The sequence below is a fragment of the Phocoena phocoena genome, chromosome 3 (genome assembly GCF_963924675.1).
Source record: "Phocoena phocoena chromosome 3, mPhoPho1.1, whole genome shotgun sequence".
Classification (NCBI taxonomy): Eukaryota; Metazoa; Chordata; class Mammalia; order Artiodactyla; family Phocoenidae; genus Phocoena; species Phocoena phocoena.
This window is the reverse complement of record NC_089221.1, coordinates 76,920,755-76,942,961: the sequence shown is the minus strand read 5'-3', so window position 1 is coordinate 76,942,961 and position 22,207 is coordinate 76,920,755. Positions and strand designations below refer to the sequence as shown.

At 35.3% G+C, this 22,207-nt stretch overlaps 1 protein-coding gene across 5 annotated transcripts in view; it reads left to right on the top strand.

The window, feature by feature from the left end:
- MCTP1 (multiple C2 and transmembrane domain containing 1) overlaps positions 1 to 22,207 on the top strand; it is a 533,762-nt gene that overhangs the window by 295,140 nt on the left and 216,415 nt on the right. For 4 of the 5 annotated variants that reach the window (XM_065875060.1, XM_065875059.1, XM_065875061.1 and 1 more), the window contains one exon: positions 19,528 to 19,698. In XM_065875060.1, the coding sequence (XP_065731132.1) occupies positions 19,528 to 19,698 (171 nt within the window). Of the gene's footprint in view, positions 1 to 8,626; positions 8,687 to 19,527; positions 19,699 to 22,207 lie in introns of all 5 variants that reach the window. The other variant, XM_065875058.1, reaches the window with a different exon arrangement.

Genomic DNA, 22,207 nt, shown 5'->3' with positions numbered 1-22,207 from the left:
TCTTGTTGAGAAGCACTATCAGCTGCTTTCCCAATCTCTCTCATGCCTCGTTAAACTATACCTCAGGATTTCATCACTCTTCAATTGTTTTTTTTTCCCCATAAACTTTAAGCAAACCATGTGATGCTTTTTAAGTAAATAGAAATCACACTGATCAATCACATCCAAATCATCCTCTTGCTAATCTCTGGTCACTTCTCAGCATCTGTCGCAACATCTGATTTCTGTTCTCTGTATCACAGGGTCTAGAAAATGCCTTTGCTCCAGATCAGGTATAAAATAATGGCACTAGGGTAGGGACAACTCCAGAGAGAAGGAAGATCCCTGTAATTTACTGTTTTTGTTCACTGAAAACTGAGTCTAAGATTTTCTAAACTCAAAAATTCCTTTATTGCTACATCTTTGGAGTGTATCATGAGAACAATTTTCCATCATTTTCTCTTCTCACTTCAAGAAATAAATAGCTCTTGGGAGTGAGAGGAGTTTATAGATCCTATAACTTACCAAGCTCTGGCTCTTCTTATAACTTGTAAAATATATAAGATATAAACTAAGCTTCTAATTTGTTCAGTGGTGATACCACTCCTGGACACAAATAAATATCAAGATGAAACTGACTTTTGTATGACTACTCCTTGGAATAAATCAAAGGGATTTTATTTGTGAAAATCTTTTTTGCTCAAATTTCTATTTTTAAAAGTTGGTATTCCTTTTGAATAGTGATTCATTTTCTTAGACCCTGGAACATGACAATCTTTTTTCTTCCATTCTGATTGAATCATGCTATTACTTAAATTTTTCTTTGATTTTGTCACTTTCATTATTGTGAATTAAGAAAATACTTATCAAAATGATTTTTTAGTTATGGTAATGTCTTAATTGCTTTAACAAGTATTTCTTACTGTAAAAACTTTCTTCCCAGTTGTTGTAGAATTAATGACCAAAAGATAATTTGGATCATAGAAAGGTCAGGTCCACGTTAAAAATCACCTTTATCATTTTAATAAAATTAAAAACATTTATTAAGGAAAATTGCTGAATATTTCTGGCTTACTGTTCACTATGTTTTCTACAGGCCAAAATAAAATTTCAGCAATCTTAAAGAAATGTTTGTGCTGTTCATATTTGTATTACACTTTTTTCTTTGTAATTGTACTTAAGAATTAGTGTTACATTGAAAGTATATATGTTTAAAAATTCAGGTAATTTGGCTTTCTTCATTCTGTGTCTATCTTATACTATATCTATGTAAAAACATTGTAATCCATTAATATGTAGCAATATCTCTCTTCCAGTTGTAGTTAACATGTAATGCTAGAACAGGATATTATATAGTTTTTAGTATTATTTAGTGGGAATAATCCGTTTTATTGTGAGGTAGAACAAACATAAAGATTCTTCTTTAAATAGTTCATTTAATTTATATTTAAATTTAATTTTAAGGATCAATTAAGTCAACATAAATCCATGTCTTTTCCTTTGATCTACAATAAATAAATAAATAAACATCTACTCTTTACTATTTTTATGTCTAAACTTCTTAGAGTTTTTAATTACTAATAATCCAATTGTACATTCAAACTGGTGAATTTTCTAGCTGGCCGTTGATGACACAGAATTCCCTGTGCCTAACTGCACTCATTGGGAGATTAATTTTAGTGTTCATGGTAATATGGCTTTTGGGTTTTTAGCCTAAGGGATTTTCAGTTTTATAAAGTTTAATGGGGATATTGAATGCTGTGTAGAAAAAAATCATTTGTTTTTTTTTTTTTTCCATTGAGAACATACTGAATACCTGATAATTCATTCAGTTTGTCAATGTCCCCTAAAACATGTGCCGTATTCATCCATATTAGTGTTACAAGAGCAGAGTGTTAAATTCAAAATCCAGGGAAAGTTTGAAATTTCAATTACCACCTAGTCCGCCATCCTTCACATACAATGAGACTGCTTTCCTCCAGGGATTGAAGGAGGGAGGACAATGTTCAAGTAAATTGTGCTTCCTGAGAAACTAAGGGATAAATGACTGTACCATGTAGTTGCGTGTGTTACTGTGTTGTGGAAATGCATCCCTTTTCTAACGATTTCAGCCTTCCCCTTAAAGATTCTTGTGTGAGTAAAGATTTTTCCTCTTTTATTTTTGGAAAGAGAATATAATTTATTTGCCTGACACTTAAATACAAGTATTTTACATTTGATAGAACTATGCTCAAAGTCAAAGGTGAAGTTTTCATATAAATAGGTCATTTTCTTCTTTGGGATCTTGGTTTCTGGGAATGAGGTCTGCTTTTTTATAGCGGGGCTTCGGTATGCTGCCTGTCTTTGAGCACCCATGGTGAAGGTGAGATCTGAGAATTATACACTTTGTGGCAAAGACTTCAATAAGAGTCAGATAGTGTTGTTAGATATTCTCTCCAGTATGGAGTTTTTCTTTGCTTGTTTTTTTCAGAAGTGATATAACCATGGAGCGGGGAAGTGCTTTATTGATATTGTTAGCTTTTTAATATGCACATCTCCTCTGTATACAATTTCATCAGCTCATGGAATTTTCCATTACTTAAATATCTGCTTTTCATTTTCATTGTCTTGCCGATAGCAGATTTTTTCTGCTATGGAAATCTAATCTGTGGCAATCACATAATGTGGGGTTGTATTTACTAATGAAAACAAGAGAGGTGAAGAGCCGACTTGAGGAGTAATTGCTGTTCAGGACAGACTTAGATATTATTTGGAGTAAATGTGTTACCACCTAATAATGAGTAGGAAAAACATACACCTAAACTTACCCCTGAAAAGGAAGAATGTATAAAGTACATGCTATATTTAAATGGTGTGTTAGCCAGTAAATAATTATGGATTCCATAGTGTTTCCTCTTTTGGGGATAGTAGCATCCTTTAAAACATTCATTCTGGTTTTCCACAAGCACACTTTCCATTGTGCACATTTCTAATTCTGCCCACACTCAGCTGTTGTAGAAAAATGTTATTTTAAGAAGAAAGGGATCGATGTCTCCATAAACTTGGGCAACTGGATAATTATCCTGGTCAAAGTATTATACTTAGGTGACAAAATGCATTTTGGCAGAGAAATGATGATGCTTTGAGTTATTGTAATATTTTATTCTTTAGAAGAAGCTTATCATTGATAATTTATTATAAGGCTAAATTATTCAACAAGAAAGTTTCATGAGCTTGGAAGAGAAGGTGTATATGAATTTTGTGAATAAATTCTGTGGGGGTCCAACAAAAAATGGAAAATAAATAATGAAATAATTGCCTCTATAGATGGCAAGCAGAAATGATTTTATACTACATTGTGTGTGTTTTAACATAGAAGAATGAGTTTATCAGTGGGTATGATAATAAACTTATGTGCTTTCAATAAATCACTTTAATTCTACGAGAAGTAACCATTGTGATAATATAAAGACATACACATTGCAATTTCTATTCTCAACAATAACAGTTGAAAATTGTTTTAAAGAGAGTTCATCCTTTGAATAATATAATATGACTATGTGATGACATCTCATTAGCATATCTTCTGTTACTTGATGGCTTATTTTCTTTAGTAATATATCTTTTTTATAAAGATTTTATTTTAATCACTTAGCATAATTTTAATGAACTATAAAATACTTTATTCACTCGTTGAATGAGGCAATTTATAATAAGACTTTTGGCAAGGATATTGTTAATTTAAACTAGAGAACACTCTCAACACTGTAAGTCTGCAGGGCATAGTTAAACCTGACACCTTGGATGACACATTAAAAATGCATCAGTGAAAACCTCTAAGTGTCTTAATTTAAGAAACGGTAGAGAAACAGATTAACACATTTTTAAGTGTCTCACACAGTCAGACATAGTGGGGAAAAAAGTCATTATTTAACAATTATCATGTCCTTTCTACAAAGACCTCGTATCCTGATAATACGTAGATGATGATCTTTAAAAAATTGCAAAAAAATGAAAACCTTATGGGTCATTGACTTTCTCAACTGTGAATGACCAAAATGGCTTTTCTTTGATGTCTCATTTCAAATGATTATGCCTATGTATTTGAAAAAATTAGTTGCTTACATGTTTTTGAAGGAAATACAAAATTCTTTTAAAAATTCTTACTATTAATTTTGTCCTCCCAAATTTCTGTTATTTGGAAATGCTATAAAGTCAACCTCATAATTAGGGCTTCTAAGAGTCCACAATGCTGCAATAAACAAAGGGCTAATAGCATGAACATTTGCATTCTAAAGGACTGTATTTTTACCTCAATTAATTACACTCCTAAAATTTGTAGTAAGTTTATTTAAAATAGAGATAGCTTAATGTCAGTAAATATTTGATTATCCCCTCAAAATACATGGAGCCATAATTAAATTTTATATTGAGATGATTTTTTTCTTGCTGTTTTGACAGGGTTTTCCCACAGGTATAAGATATCATACATTTTTATGTATTGTAATTCATAACTACAGGGATTTCTGTAACAATGGCATTACATTTATTTGACCACTCATGTTGAATTTTTAAAATGTTGTGGGTCCTTTGGGGAGAGAATCTGGATGAGTTGGCACAAAGTGAAAGGACAAAATGTAATCTCAGGCAGAAGATGGATTCCATAATGCCTGCGTGCTAGCTGTAAGATGTTTAATTTGGGGTCATAGACTGGCCTTCACATTGCTAATATGTGCTACCAAGTCAGCTGATGGTTTCCCAAGACCCTTTCTGGGCTAATCAAAGGGAAGGGAACTAATATAACTTGACTCCAGGATGATGGAGCTAAGGGTTGGTTCACAGATTACATGGCTTTTTAATTCAAAGGTATATATGTATATACATATAATGTATATCAGATATATTTAACACATATATGTATATATGTTAGATATACATATATGTATATACATATGTATGTGTATATATATGTTAAATTGAGTGTGACCGGGAGGAGATTTATTGGTTTTAAAGCCCCCTATATGTTTACAATGAAATTAAATCATAATTTTGTAAGGACTGGTTGACAAGCCCTGGTTGACAGCAATATATACACACATATGCGTGTATTTATATATACATATCTACAAACATACACACACATATGAAACACTTAAGGTAAAATTTCTAAAAAAAATAAAAGACAAAGCAAGGCCAGGCTTCAGCCTGGTGGGTCCTCTGGGGAGCTGACCTTGTCTCTCTCCCTTCAACAATATTTGAAAGGACAGTGGGAGTTGCAGGGGGATTATATTTATGTTTAATGAGTATAAATGATATGAACATCTATTTGAGGAACCAGAAAATTGTGTTTCGGTGTGCAGTTCTACTTACTTCACATCCCTGTTTTCAATGACACATCGATAGGCTTAGTCAACTTGACGGAGGCATCTGAGAGCCACAGCTTTGATAACCGGATTGCAGTCTGACCAGGAAAGTCTATGAAAATTATTTACTTATGAATTTATTCATTTTTTTACCTCTTAAATGCCCATAGAGGTATTCATAAAAGGAAATTATACACCTATAAAAACATGCTGTGTAATAATACTGCCACCTGGCTTGACTTTGACATTGGAATCTCAGGCTTCACAATTTCCAATCTATTGTGAATGTCTTGAGTGTCATAGAATTGCTGAATTAAAACAACACGCAATGGGTTTAAAGGCCTGTACATATTAAGGCTAACAAAAGATACCACTTTCAATAAAAGTTCAGTGGCTATCCTTGTTTGTCTGATGGCAAAGACATTGAAGATTTCTGTGATTTATTTTACATAGAAGGGTGAAAAATAGCATCATATTCATTTGTTATGGGAAAAAATGGACTGTCCTTTAGTTTTATTTCTCTGAGAAAAAGAATACATGTTCTAGATTTTTAAATTTAAAATCTCATTAACTCTTAGATTGACAGAAGGATTGTTGATCTTTGAGGAGAAATTTTCTTAGTCTGTGTTGGTTTTTTCGAGGCAAAAAATAGATTTAAAAACAATATTACCAATGGATCTTGCTACTTAATAAATTCAAAACCTCAGCAGAAATAGTTCAACAATTCATCATTCAGAATAACTACAGTTATTTTCCTTCATCAACTTGATACCTCTGGTTTTCGTTCTGTTTCCATTTGTTGTTACTTTATAATTTTAGCACTTTTAAAATGGCACTTTCCCTCACTTGCCAACCTCTTGTCTTGATGGAGACTGAAGTGTAACTAAATATCTATAATTATAATTTAGGACAAGTCTTCCCTGGGATTCTTGAAGAGTTTATTCTGCTTTTCTTGCCCTCCATATTAAAATCACCACTTTTGTTTAGAACTCATTATCGTAATTCCAGGTGTTTCATTATTATTGTTTTCTGTTATTGTTATTATTAGAAACTCTAGGGAAAAGAAGGCCTTGGCTAGTTTGCTGTGAATTTTATATTTATCAGAGCTGTAAATGGCAAAAGCGTCCACAGGAAAATTAACTTGTTTCATTTGAAATAAAGACCTAAATTTACATGACAATGTGGGTTGTAAAATGAAATATAAATTTTAGTTAATAATGACAGAAGTAGTTAAACATGGCATTAAAAGCACAGCCTGGGGACTTCAGTGGATCCAAATGTGACTGGTATTTTTGTTTCTCAAATTTTAACAGAGAAATGTAAGTTCTAAATCTTGATAATTAAAATCTCCCCTCCCCGCCGCCAATTCATCAATCTCATTTTGCTCTTTGCATACTAATCACATAATTAGATCATTGCCCTCGGTGTTCATCTGAGGAAGAATGGTGAGTATGGAGTTGGTGCAATTTCAGTATTAGATCACCTTAGACCTCCTAAACTTTAAATGAAGTAACAATATTTTTAAATGCTAAATGGTTGTCTTAATTGTTGTAACTGTCAAGTCTAGAGCCAAGACTTTCACATTGATTTAACACATTTTGCAATTGAGAAACATTGAGAAAAAACTCAATGTTAGCTAAATAATTTGTGTTATTGGCTCTGGGGAAATTATTTGTGTAAGAAGCTTCGAGAAATAATTTCTTTCAAAAGATACTTTAAAATTTATCCACATTTTGCTAAGCATGCTGCTTAATTAAAAGAGAACTGGGAATCAAGGTAAGAAGAGAATTGGCAGTAGAATAGGAAAAGCTGCATCTTTTCCAAAAGCTAGAATAAGGTTTCTTTGAGTTAAACAGTAGCATAGCATCAAAAAAATTGCAATCATTCCATCTAAGGTTTGTGCCCTCACGTCCAAATGTAAGTGTATTTTTTTAGAATTTTCTTTTCAGAAACTGATACAACAGTGTGCTAAGTGTGGCAGATGAGAACCATACCTGTAAGGGTAAATGAATTATAAATCTGTAGTGATGATAAAATCGTGTCTTAAACTCAAGACTTTTTCCCGATGACCCTGACATTAGTATGCTACCTGACCGGACTGTATACAAGTAACTTAGGAAAATGTAATTAGTTTCATTAAGAAATAGATTTCATGTAAAAAGCACAGGTAGATTGCATAGATGATCTCTGATATAATTCTAGCTAAACTTAAATTACTCAAATTGCTGCACACCCTAAAGTACTTCAGTTTGTTATTATTTTCTGATATGATTTTTGGAAGGATCACTTTGAAAGAAATATATATCCTTAAGCAAATGAAATTCCATGTGACTAACAGTCAATCAAATATTTATTGAGCACCTACTATGCATAATTAAGTATCATGCTAGGTGCTGGACCACTACCATCTTAGTTGCTAACACAAAATCATGGAATAATCAAATAAATTACAAAACGGCTTCCTCTACATCACAGTGTCAAAGGCTGATGCTTTCTCATAACTGTCATCAGTTTCCCATAATATTACCATAACTGACACCCAGAAACAGGATGCAAAACATGAAAGTTTAAAGGATGCATGTAATTTAAATGTTCTCTTTAAAAGTGAGTAACTGTGCTTTTGATTTCCTAAAGGCAAATTGGTTTCACTTTATAAAAGTCTGAGGATTAAGTAATAAAATGTCCAATATGAATCCATTGCTTTGTTTCCAACTAAATAGCCACCTTGTCTTAGTATTCGTTTATTTTTAACATTATTTTGGGGGAGCTTCAGTTAACTAAGGAATTTATATCTTATATATTAAATGTTATATCATAAAACTAGGAAGTTTTTAGTAAGGAATTAAGCCAAATTTGACTAGGTATATGTTTATAAATAAGATTTCTGTTATCATTCTTTAAAAATGCTCTGAAGGTCTGTGGTATTAAATTTTTTTGTTAAAAGGAATGGATGTTATCTGGTTTATTTCAGAATCTTAAAATATGTTTAAGCAGTTCTACTTTTTAAAATAAAATGTTAGACAAAGATATATTAATCAACAGCTAATAAAGAGGTAAGTATATTCTTTTAAAATTACAGAAATAATCCTCTAAACTTTACTACCATTGTGTCAAATATGAATAAGACAAACTTTAATTGAAATAAAAAAACTTTATTCAAAAAAAGAAAAAACTTACAGTTTATAAACATCCAAAGTGTCTTTAGCATATATGATTTTAGGGTTTTCACTTGTCTTAATTTTGCTGAGCCAATCAAGTATTCTCAAAACACCTCAAAATTTAGCTAAATATTTGTTTATTTTTAGGAACTCTCAGAAAACGAAGTGGTTGGATCTTATTTCTCTGTGAAGTCTTTCTTTCGGAGGGTAATGTCTAAATCCTTTATATTTAATGTTCCTGACTTTTGGTTCTGAATAGTTATTTAGAGAGTTAAATGTGAATTAAGAAATTCCCTTTTTAAAATAGGTTCTCAGAGAGATGTATTCATTTGTCTTCTTTTTTTTTGTTTTTGTTTTTTGCGGTACGCGGGCCTCTCACTGTGGTGGTCTCTCCCATTGCGGAGCACAGGCTCCAGACGCGCAGGCTCAGCGGCCATGGCTCACGGGCCCAGCCGCTCCGCGGCATGTGGGATCTTCCCAGACCAGGGCACGAACCCACGTCCTCTGCATCGGTAGGCGAACTCTCAACCTCTGCGCCACCAGGAAGCCCTGTCTTCTTTATTAACACTTATTCTAAGTCATTTAGGTGACTCACTCTTCATTTGTAAAAACTAAGAACTTCATATATTTAACATATTGCTTTGAAATCAGTTCCTTGTGGGCCCAAATTTATCCCAGATTTTTAACAATTAGAGGCCCACACATCTTTCAGGAATATGATGGCACTGTCTAGAGGGTCCATAAAGGTTCTTTTTCCCTTCTTGTAAAATCTGTTCCATCTATCTGGGAAAAATTTACTTCTATTACAATGATCTTGTACTATATACATACTAGATAGTATTTTTTCTTTGGAAAAAAAATCCTATGAATTAGAAAACAGCAACTCTGCTTTTGCTTTGAATAAAAAAGAAAAAAAGAAAATTCCACAGAGAACTTGTTTTCAGTACCATTGCAATTTAATGTTATTTATGCTTTCATGACTTAAACATAATGAGTTCTGTCATTCTTTTCCTCTGCTTTAATTCTGCATTGTGCAAGGCGTGATTTATGCCTTTTTGCTAATAATTTATGCATTTTTACTAATGCACTCACTGCTTTGCCTTCAAAAGTTTCCCTCTTTCTTTGAATGTTCACACTTGGCATGTGATTACCTAGCAATAGATACTGCAATGAAAATGCTACACTCATAGAACTTGGCCATTTTTTTTTTTTTTTGCGGTACGCAGGCCTCATCACTGTTGTGGCCCCTCCCGTTGCGGAGCACAGGCTCCAGACGCGCAGGCTCAGCGGCCATGGCTCACGGGCCCAGCCGCTCCGCGGCATGTGGGATCCTCCCGGACTGGGGTGCGAACCCGTGTCCCCTGCATCGACAGGCGGTCTCTCAACCGCTGCGCCACCAGGGAAGCCCTGCCATTTTCTTTTCTTGGCTCTTAAACTGCTCATGACTGAAAACTACATTTCTCCTTTGAGAATTTTAAGATTTGTTGCAGTGTCTCATAAGCCGACTGGCAGGTACTAGATTAAGTCATGCATCGACTTGACCAATGAGCAAGTAAACCCACATCTCTTTATCTTCTGCCTCCTCCACACACATTTTTTTTTTTTTTTTGCAGTCTTGTATTTGTGTGAGCTCACTTTAGTTATTATAACCTCTTCATTTCCTTTCAGTCTACTGATGGCTGCCTTCACTGATGTTATTCTGTATCATTGGTAAAATAATAATATTTCCTCTTATAGGTTCATGCATTATCCCTGAACACACAGAGTGACTACTTTCGAATTGTCCCATTACTTTAAATGGAAAATGGCTTTTGGGAAAATTTTTTTCTCTGTTTTCTTAAGACCCACAATTACTGTGAATTCATATGCCAACCAAGCAGAATTCAGGGGTGTTCTGTGTTGTGTTTGTTCTGCATGCAGCAAATATGCAGCATGATCACTTTGAAGACTTGCCACCAGGACCAACTCCATAAACACTACTTTTCAAGGGTTTTCTTTTCAAAAGATTTTTTTCAGCATCTTCTTTTCACTTTCTACTCCCAAATTAGTCTTCCACTTATCAGTACTTCCCATTTGGTTGTATCCATCCTTAAATATTCTTTATTAACCTTTCTCAATCTCTTAAACTGTCTTATTTTATTTATTTATTTTTGTTTGTTTGTTTGTTTTGCGGTACACGGGCCTCTCACTGTTGTGGCCTCTCCCGTTGCGGAGCACAGGCTCCGGACGTGCAGACTCAGCGGCCATGGCTCACAGGCCTAGCCGCTCCGCGGCATGTGGGATCTTCCCGGACCGGGGCACGAACCCGTGTCCCCTGCATCGGCAGGCGGACTCTCGACCACTGCGCCACCAGGGAAGCCCAACTGTCTTATTTTAGAATATCAAATATGCACATTTAAAAGATAGCTTTTTTTGTATCTGAAGTGCAGTGGTCTATTGTCTTTCTTCTGAGCATATATTGAGTGACAAACAAATGGAGTCATAAAAGCAGAACCTTTTGGGGTCATTTATTTTACCAATGAGGAAACTAAGGCCCAGAGAAGTGATGCCATTGCCCTGGAGTACCTAAATGGTATGATCAGGGCCAATGTTTCTCTTTCTGAATGTCAGAGAAATAAATGTTTTGGGGAAGACTTAAAGCACTTGAGTTCCTTTTGGGGTTGATGAATAGAGATGCGATATATAAGTAGAGCTGCCCCTTAGTTAGTCTTCATTGACAGCCTTTCAAATTCTTATTGTGTTATGTGACCCTCTCCTCCACAGCTCCTTAAGCCACCAATGAGTAGACGTGTTTCAGGGCTGTGATGTTGCTGTATTTTAGGTTCCATTTTACAAAATCAGAAAATCAGTGACCAAGTCTGCTTTAGAAGAGATAATGACAGCCTGGAATGACTGTTTTGTGCTGCAAAGCTTGGAGCGTGGAGCAATTATTAGCTCAATCCCAGGCACAGGCATGTTCTATCTTTACCTTTTCCTGCTATGTGATCTTTCATATTCACAGTCAAAGGTCACTCTGATAACCAGCCTCATTGACCTTTGCCCCAGCAATGTTTGTATTCTGATGAACTTTTAGAGGAGATGTATATGAAAAGAGGTTTCCCATAACATTTTCAGATATGCAGAAAACCTAACAGCTCAGATAAAATCTTACATGAAGAGAGTATGTGTGCTTCATGAATTAAACAGAATGCAATTTGAAAGAAAAATTTAACAGCTTATTTTTAAGGATTAATACACGTGTCCAGGAGACAGTACCTGAGTTACACTGAGTGAAACTAAACCTGTTGAGAACTTGCTCAACGAATGTCAGTGCTACTTGCTGTATCTTAATTTTCTTGAGAGCAGAATAATGGAAAGAAAAATGATAAAGGGATATTCTAATTTTTCCAAAAGCATGCCATTTATAATTTATCAAAATATGGTATCTTAGGACACAAAACATTAAGCAGTGGTTATGGCAATTATCGTGTTTCTCATGAGAGTAATAAAAATATGTGAAGCCAATTGGATTACTCTAAGTCAGAATTTCATTAAAGACTTTTAACTTCCCATTAAAGGATGGTAATTCAGTGCAGTTCTTTCAAATATTTAGTACATTTAAGTTCCTTCTCAGTTATCTCCATTGACTAGACATTTAGATTCTGATGACTGAGAGCTAATTGAACAATCCATCTTAAGAGAGCATTGTAGTGAATTAAATAGAGATTTTAATATTGTTTAAATGGAGAAGGCTGGGCTATGCCAAGATACCTCATACAAAAAAGTGGAGAATGGATCGTAATATGAAATGGGTGAAAAGGAGTGCATAGAATAGAGAACAATCCAGAGTTATGTGAGAGCACTACCTTGTGGTAGGATCAGACAGAAGTATGGTTAAAGGACCAAGGAGAAGAGATATTGCCTTTGTAAAACAAGAATGTGATCCTTTGCGGAAGTGCTTACATTCTGAACAACTCAAATGTATATGACATACACCCAAGAAAAGTTCAGGTATTATTTCTATCAATAGGTGTGAAAGTAAGACCCTCAGGAAAAAAAATTAACTTTTAATTTAAAGTCTCAAAAAATGTCTCTGTAAGTCAAACACAGGACTCATTATTTCTTTACCATACCATTGGTAGAAACCTATAGATTACTTCAGCAAACCAACAGGGTTACAAGTTATGTGGTGCTTTTCTATTAGTATATATTTTGAGCAAATATAGTAAAAGCTTAAGATCATTTGTTTGGCCAGTTAAGTTTAGAGAGGGTAGTTAGAACATCTGAAGTAAACATAAATACCTTCCTGACAATGTAAATTGTATCAAAAAGCAGTAGAAATAGGAAAGAAGGTTTAAAGATAAAAACCTGGAGAATTTCTCTAAGGATTATAGGGCCAGTGAATCATCTTCTAAGAAAAAAAGGGATCGAAGCTTTATTAGATGAGACACTTCAAACTAGGCTGGACAAAGCACTGGGAGGGTTTTCTGTAAAGGCAATCCTGCTTTGAGCGGATGGATGGACTGTAGAACAAATCTACTTGTTGGACTTATCATCCAGGTGCAATTCACTGGAATAAACTCAGCAGGAAAAGGGAAAGATAGAACATGCCTGTGCCTGGGATTGAGCTAATAATTGCTCCACGCTCCAAGCTTTGCAGCACAAAACAGTCATTCCAGGCTGTCATTATCTCTTCTTTGTAGTGTCTGTGGATCATTTGATTAAATAAAAGCATGTGCACCTCTGTGCTGAAGATAGAGGAAAGGGCTGCCTCCACACACAGCCATTGTAAAGACACAAGCAATGTCTTTCACTCCAGTTTCATAGTGTCTAGGTCTCATTTAGAAGGATTAGGTTGTACACAGGTTTAAAAAAAACCAAAAAGCAAGATAACAAAAGCCAAGGATTATTTGCACACAACAGGGAGAAGATTGGTATGACTGAATGTTCCTTGAGCCACCGTTAAGTCTAAACAGACTTTTATGGTTTTGTTCTCTGTTTTAATCAGGATCTAGAATAATAGGAATTTACCATTAGTGATCCAGTTTTTAAGGAATGCAATTAGTAAACTTTATTAACGAGAACTGGAACATAGAAGTGTTCTTAATTTGTATGAAAGATTCTACAACTTCACCGCCTTTTTAATGAGACTACAGTTATAGAGTACAGTTAACTCTCATATGTTTTGTTTAACAATATATGCTAGAGTTACTACCACTCGAAAACATTTTCTTCCTTTAAGCCCTTGATTAGCCTTTCTTAGTAACCTATACCCAGGGATATATTTCATCTAAACATAAGTCAGAGTATTTCAACAAATCCTGTACAAATTAAACGCATTTTTGGGGTTGAACTTCATAGGCTCTGTCCACAAATTGAGATGTAGTGGGGAAAATCATCAGTTATCAGCAATTCCAGATTCAAATCTCAGACTTGCCAATCTCTAGCCATTTGGTGTTAAGTAGGGTATTTATCTTCTCTGTACCTCAGTTTCTGTACCTTAAAAACACTTGTCATGAAAAACACTGGATTATGAAAACTCCAGCACATAATACCTGCTCAATACATGTTTACTTCTTTGTGCGATCTAACCCATCTTTCAGACTGGCTTAATTCAGTCCTCCTTGTTGATATTAGTAAAGCTGATGATTCTCATCATAATTCTGTTGTTTGGAAACTTTGTCTAGCTGCTCTAGAAGTCATTTAATACAGAATTTTAGCTCCACCATGATAATTTCCTTCCATTGTTTCCTGTTCATCTGTATTTTTTTATCCATCTCTTGCTGCTCTTGGTCTTAATAGTGAAGGGAACTTAGGCTTATTTTTTTAGTAGCAAAGGCAACAAAGATAAGTATTGTGTGGGGCAAAATTTCTCTGTTACTTTAGAAATATCTCTTTAAAAGTTACAAAAGATTCACATGTGGGTTGCAGTTAACATGATTATAGTTATTGCCTGTCCATGCAACATTTATTCTTCTGGAGCCTTATCACTTTTTTGACATTGGAAACAGTCTCTGGAAATTTTGGAGCAACAGACTTGAGAAAGTGATTCTTTCCATGATTTCTCTTGCTCTGTTTCTTTTTTCTGCTACACCTACTAATAAAACCCTGAAACCACTCGAACCGGATCCATCACCATATTATCTCTGTACTTTATTTTCTTGACCACTGCAGCATTATGTTACTAAAGAAGGAGCTGGAAACTATCGTGGCATTGGCATTTGTTAGGAGACATTTTCTGACAGTGACTTGAGAAGCAAATACATATTTTTTTCAAATAATATTTTTTAAAGAGTGCTGCTAAACTGATTGACGTGAGGTGTTGATAGTTGCCCAAAGATTTCCCATACGGCTCTGATCATTCATTTCCATCCAGACATGCGGCAGGACTGCTTTTCCTGTCCTGGCCTTCTGCAGAGATTCAGAATGCTCATTACCAAAATGCACAAGTAAGTTCAACCAGTTTGTTTATGTTTTCTGAGCTTACATGAGCTGTGAACTCTCATGGCTGACTTACTCTCCTGAAAACCATTCCATATCCTAACGTCTTTTATGTATATGAAAAGGGATTGAAGTCTTGAATTCGTTTGCAAAGGATAATGTGCATAAACGAATATTCTGTTTAAAATGCCAGCTCACTAATTCTAAAATCTTACTAAAGATACATGTCTGGGACTAATTACCTGAGACTTTGAAATTTGTGTTATTACCTGATATCTTGATATTCTTTATTAAATCTGAACTTGGACGAATATTCCTCATGAGAGTGGATCTCAAACTTCAGTGTGCATGAGAACCACATGGGGCACATGTTGGAGAAACACGTGCAGCTCTACCCACAAGAACTGAATCGTATCCTGGAGGATCAGGCCTGGCGATTTCAACAAATTGCCCGTTAAAACTGGGGAATTACTGCTTTAAAAGTTCAAAGAGTACTTCTTCCTTTTTGGAGTTGGCTCTTTGCTTCAAAGCTGGGTTGCTTTTCCTTTTTATTCTTCCCTTCTTTTTTCTTTCCCTCCTATTTCAACAAGGACATAGTTGAAAACATTACCTTAGATGACTAAGTACCAGCTGTAATATGTTAATTTTATTGAGGGATTTCTTGGATGTATTTAACACTCCTTGCCCTTTAGGTGCTCAATAAGTAATTTTTGGTTGACCGATTATCAATTATTCAGTTAATTATTTAGATACATCCTATTAGAAAAATCATTAACAAAGGAAATAATAAACCACATAATTTTTCAACGGCCTCCTATTTCTCTCTTTAAATGTTCCAAATATCCAGGCCAATGTGCTTTTCTCATCAGTAAATTAGGAAGCAGAACTAAAGAAGGACTTTAATTAGCATATATAGTACCCATGCCAGAGAGTGGATGATGTCTACGATTATAGTAATTAATACTAGTTATTAGAACATAGGAGAAGACCAGTGTGCATGTACCTTAGAACTTTCAAAGCAGGGGCGGGGGGGGGTGGTCTCACACTTGAGTGCGCATCAGAACCCCCTCCCGGGAGAGCTGGTTAAACCAGAGCAGTGGGCCCTGCATCCACAGCTGGTGATTCCGTTGGTCTGGGATGGGGCTAAAGAGTCTGAATTTCTAACAAGTTCCTGAGTGACACTGATGCCACTGCTCTGTGGACCATACTTGGAGAACTTTGCTATACAGAGGAAGGAAACTTTAACCAGAACAGCAAGTTACTCAGAAGCTATGTTGGGGAGCATTAATGCTAGTGCTTTTCAAAGTTTGTTTGTTTTAGTTGTGGAATTCTACTTGTTCCCCAATGAGTTCCCCAAAACTTTGATTTAAAAACTAAGTTTAGTATTAGCTATCTTAAGTGGATTAAATCTTCTCTGTTTGTGGAATATACTGTTTTTCCATTCAGACCCCCACCACCCCCCTGACCACCCCCCTCACACAGAGCAGTGCTCCTAGTACATGGGGGCCTGGTGTACTGTCTGGAACCGTAGATAAGAAAACTGAGGCCTAGAGAGGGAGCAATGTGCCCAAGTCACATAGTCAGAAATTGCTAGAAAGATGCAAGTAGACATTTATGCTAAGCCCTTGTCTTTTCTCCTGTTGATAGCCTAAGTTTTATATCTTCCCCCTTTACCTTATAATTTTATTTCAAGTTCCTATTCTTCACACTCAAACTAAATATTTATCTGTTTTATGACTATGTAGCTGGTCAAATCACAGCTGAATTAAGAAGTCTCTTTTTAGAAGAGTACCATTTTAACAAAAATAAATTGAAAAAAATCACTTTAAAAAATGATATTTGGTTAGTATGTTTTTAGAACCCAACCTTTGTTTTCCTTTTAGCCTTTTATACAGGTCACCTTAAATTCCACAATCACTAGCCCTGTTTTTGTTAAGAAATATTCTCCCCTCCTCCACCCCCCACCCCTTAGCTTCCCAAGTCGTTTTCGGAATGTTCTTCCAGGTTATAGAAAAGCATTTGGTCACAACTAGTGGCACTAGGTAAAGCCTCCATTAAGTTCATTCTGTTTCTGTGAAAGCATGAAGGATCCCATGGAAAGCATTCCTTCTCATCTTAAAAGTAAAATTCTTGTTCTCCTGTGAAAAATGGGAGGAGGAGAGAGCAAGTAAGGGTTTCAGACATGGTACCATTCAAGAACCTAACTCAGCGTTGCTAACCGAAGTTGCTGTGTAACCTAGATTGTACCCAACTGTTATTTGATGAGTGCAGTGTATGACTTGTGCTGCTAGAGTGTGTAGGAAATGTCATTAAGTATATCCATCTGCAAGCTGGAATGTTGTAAGTATGAATACATGTGCTCGTATGACAGAGAAGTGGAAGGTGATGCCATGTATTAGCCACATAGGAAAACATAGACCGAATGTCATTTCAAATACAAGCAACTCACCTAACTGAAGAGTACCCTTTAGCAACATTGTACTTAAATCATGACTACTTTGAAACCTCGGGGAGAGTCTCTGCCCTAAAGACCAATATTGGAAGAAGCTCGGAATAAAGGTCAGAAATACTGGGTTCTGGTCCCATATCCACCATTTATTAGCCCAGCCACTTGGAGCCTCAAATTCCTCATCGGTAAAATGGAAATAGCAGGACTTGCCTTCCTACTTCATAGGGTTTCAGTGGAAACCAAATTATGTAATGTATATATAGGCACTTTCAAAGTCTAAAGCTCTATATAAATGGGTAGTTTTTAACTCCTTAGTCTTTGCTAAGATAATTATTTCTTCTTACTTGCCAAAAATTTGTTTTCCTTCTTTGCCACTCATACCCCTTAACAAAAGTTTCAGATGCATAGTTGAGAACCTGATTCTCTAGAGTCTGCTGTTGTAGTCTCAAGAGCAGCAGGAGTCAGATAGATAGGCACTGAAATCGATTGCTGCATTATATAAAATAAGTAGCATGAAATCTTAGAACCAAAAAAAACCTTGAAAATTATTTGGTGCCATGAATTCTAAACAATTATTTTAATCTGAGAAATCCTTGGTTCAAACAAAATCAATGTGGAAACCCAATGTATTGATATAAAACAGATGGGAGCAGAGGGGCTTCACTGAAGTGGGGTATGGAGTCCTGTGGAAGTTACAGGTGCTGCATGTAACCTTGGCTTCTCTTCAGAACACAGGTGACACTGCTCTTGGGCTCACAGAGGTGAGGGATGTGTAGGCAAAGTCCTGCATTGATATTAATAAGGCAGAGCCACCAAGAAGTGGTGTTTAAAATTTGCTGATCACCAAGGCAGGGAAATATGCAATGTGATTTAGAAAGATTTCCATGGACATGTTCAAATATTAAAAGTATTATCTTTTGAAGGATATAGTTTTCATTTTCCTAATAAGCATCCTGAAACGCATGACTTTTGATGATAAATAAAAAATGACTATGCCATTATTATGGTATGGGGAAAAAGTAAGAATTCAAAATGGGAGGGGGAGTTATACAAAATAGACTATCACTTTAGTGTGGAAGGAATTAGGCCAAAAGTAGAGCTAATACATAATTTAGAAGTGGAGTACTCAGAGGTTGAGAGAAACATTGAATTTCTTCATGAAATCACTATAAGTGAAGAAAACGTGCTTGACAACATAAAAAAAAAAAAACACAGCAATTTTTATAATACTCCTTGGTTCTGGATCCAGGTTGAAAAGATCTTTAACGTTTCAGCTACTTTCTCTGGCTTGTTTTATATGCTATTTAGTTCAAGAGATTATATGGCATATTTAGACTTGCTGATTTTTAAAAATTCTGAGTTTTTTCACTGGCTTGAGTACTGTGACTTAGAATTGAGCAATTAAAAGTTATTAAAGAAAATGTTCAAATACTAGAGAACTAAATCCAGAAACATACCTGCCAATATAAATCACATATGTAATTTTTAAAATTTGTGATGCAAGTTTCAGGCATAAGCAAGCTATCTCGGGAGGGCATATTGACTTTTCTCTGTTCTGTGGTACCTTAAGTAGTTTTTTAGAGAGCTGAAACTCAGTTATCTCTTATTGTGGCAATAAAGAAGTTTTTTAATTGTCTGAATAGAACTTAAAACTAATCTTAGAACTAAAAACTGCCTGTAAACTTCACTTATAACACGAAAAAAAATTTTCAAAAACTGTTACTGACAAATGCTAGATGTGTTTATTATGATTTTTCATTATAAAAACTTTGAAGCAGCAAAAAACCTGTTACTAATTAAAAATTACATATCACAGTGTGGATGAGGCCTTTTACATTTATATTTATTTATACATATTTAGACAGGCATATTTGACACATGCAAATATTCTGTGATATTCTTAAAATATCTACATGTAATTTTAAGAGTTGAAAAAGTAGACTTTATTTTGAGCACACACCTCTCTTGCACAACAACTTTAAATTTATGAGATAATAATTTCATATTTATCAATAATTGTGTAGTAAATAACTAATAATCTATTAATTGTTTGTATTTTTTAAAATTGTAACTGCCTATTTTTTATTTTTGAAAAACTATAACAGAGGAGAGGGTAATGCCAAATGTGGTATTTTGGTTTAAAACACAGTAATCTAATTCTGTTTTCCTTTGCCACAAGTTTCAGACCCAAAGTTTACGTCTGTCAGACATACACAGAAAACCACATCTTTGGAGAGGAATAGTCAGCATCACATTGATTGAGGGGCGAGACCTCAAGGCGATGGATTCAAATGGGTTGAGTGACCCCTATGTGAAGTTCCGGCTTGGGCATCAGAAGTACAAGAGCAAGGTGACCTCTTTTGTGTTCCCATCAGTGCTTGGAAGGCAGTGGTTGGTTAATAGCCATGCTCTGAGACGTGAAAACACTAGACACTTTTTTAATGCTTTACAGAACTACTTTTCAACATCAACAGTGCTAACAAATGTATTGCATTTCTTACTTTATGTACTATGTGACCTTTGGTAAACTATTTCTCTATGTCTCAGTTTCTTCACCTATCACATGGAATAATACTAGGAACTATCTCTTTAAAAAAAAAAAAAAAAAAGCCAGAGCAAACCTAAGTCAATGCCTGGCACATAAAGTGCTCAAAGAATGTTGGCTACTATTATTACTGCATCTAGTACTAGTACAAGTACTACAAATAGCACTATTTGACATGTATGAAAAATCTTTGTGCATTACTCTGAACCATTTTTTCAAACTGAGTTGCACCAATGCAGATTGCAAGGTTTTAAAATTTTACTTAGAAAACAGAGGGCCAAGGTCCTGCTGCCACTACAGCAGTGTGCCATGGCACAAGTTACTTTGCCTCTCCATACCCCCATTTCCCCATCTGTGAGAATGAGAGTTAAAATAATGCCTGCCTAATAAAGTTACTGAGAAGATTGAATACTATATGTCATGCATGTAAAAGGCTTAGAATATTGCTTTGCCCATAATAAATACTCAATAGATGGTAGTAGCGGAAGGAAGAGGAAGAGTAGCAGCAGTAGTAAGTATATTATGTAATAACACTTGTATTATTAGTAATAACGTATTATATTAAATATTCATATCACTATCATACTGTTAACAGAAATAATAATAACTAGTAAAGGTCATAGTAGTCATGGTTATATAGTGATAGTTACATTTATCTGTGTTGCATCCAAATACAGCCTCTTTTTTTTTTTTTTTTTTTTTTTTTTGTGGTACGCGGGCCTCTCACTGTTGTGGCCTCTCCCGTTGCGGAGCACAGGCTCCAGACGCGCAGGCCCAGTGGCCATGGCTTATGGGCCCAGCCGCTCCGTGGCATGTGGGATCCTCCCGGACCGGGGCACGAACCTGTGTCCCCTGCATCGGCAGGCAGGCTCTCAACCACTGCGCCACCAGGGAAGCCCAAATACAGTCTCTTTAATGGTCAGCTTGTATAGCTGGTATTCATTGACAGCTTGGGACAACTGATTACACCCATCTTGTATTAGAAATATCACAGAGGTGATTTCTTAGCAGGCTGATTGGTTACCTTCTTAAGTGCCCACATCGAAGGGGAAGGCATCACTTCTGACCTATAGGAAATCATATAGGGAAGAGAATCCTAAAAAAGAAAACTGAAAGCTTAAGTTCTTTTTTGGCCAAATAAGTAAGACGGACCACTCCCCAAAATACTGAAGGAGTTCATCTGAACCCAATTATGAGACATTTGAATTGCCATACCATCCATCCGGTGCTGTCTTTTTTCTTCTGCCATGGGTTTAATAATAACATTTTAAAGAAACTACTGATCCCCAAAATAGGTACCTGTGACCACTTCTATCTTGTCTTTTATCAATTAACATTATTTCCATGTTCTGGTAGGCTTAAAACATTACTTATTTTTATAGTTCTGCTCTTTAGGTATGAAATGTGAAACCCAGCTATGGACATGTGTCTCTCTTTGCTCTTTCTTTCCATGATCTATTGCTGATTAATTTCAGATTATGAACTTTAAAAATTGTGATTCATTTGCGTTACCTTTGCACATAACATACTTCATTGCTTTCAAAGTCTTTACATCTGAAGATCTGTCTCTCATACATTAAAAAGAGAAAAGGCCGCTGCAGGCCCTCCTGCTGAAAAGAAAGAGTAGGGAAACAAATATAAATGTGGTCTAACTCAATGGTGAATGGAATTTTAAAACACATCAGTATGAGTCACTTGATTCATTGATTCCACCAGGTGTCTTATCTGAATACTTGAAGTTACAAAATTGCACGTCAGATAAGATATCTTTCTTATATATGCAACGTGGAGATGATACACACACATATTCATATTAATTCACAAACATTTTTGGCATAGTGCTTTGGGGAAAGAGATCTGAAGCTCTAATAAAATAATTGAGTTAGAGTCTAGCTACTAAATCCTAGTCACTGTATGTGGGTCACTTAAACCTCAGGTCTCAGTTTCTCCATGTATAAAATTGGGATGATACATCAGTGCTATAATTTTAAGGTAAAAGTTTGCCTGACCACCCCAAAATTACTTTTTTTTTCCTCTTTCTCCCACAGAACTTCATTGTCCGTTTTCTTATTATTCAGCTCGCAATTCTTATGTGTGTGGGAAGTGAGGGAAAAAAACTCCGGGAATCCTCATCTTCCTTTATTATAAGATGACAGACTACGAGTTATATCTGTGTATTAACTGGTTATGTTAAAAAAAATGCTAGTATCTGAGTGAGCTATTCCAGTTACAGACTCTTTGCCTTTTCTATGTAGTTCATATCTGTTATCTGTTACTCAAAATAATGAGAGGGTGCCTGTTGGTTTTCAGGACA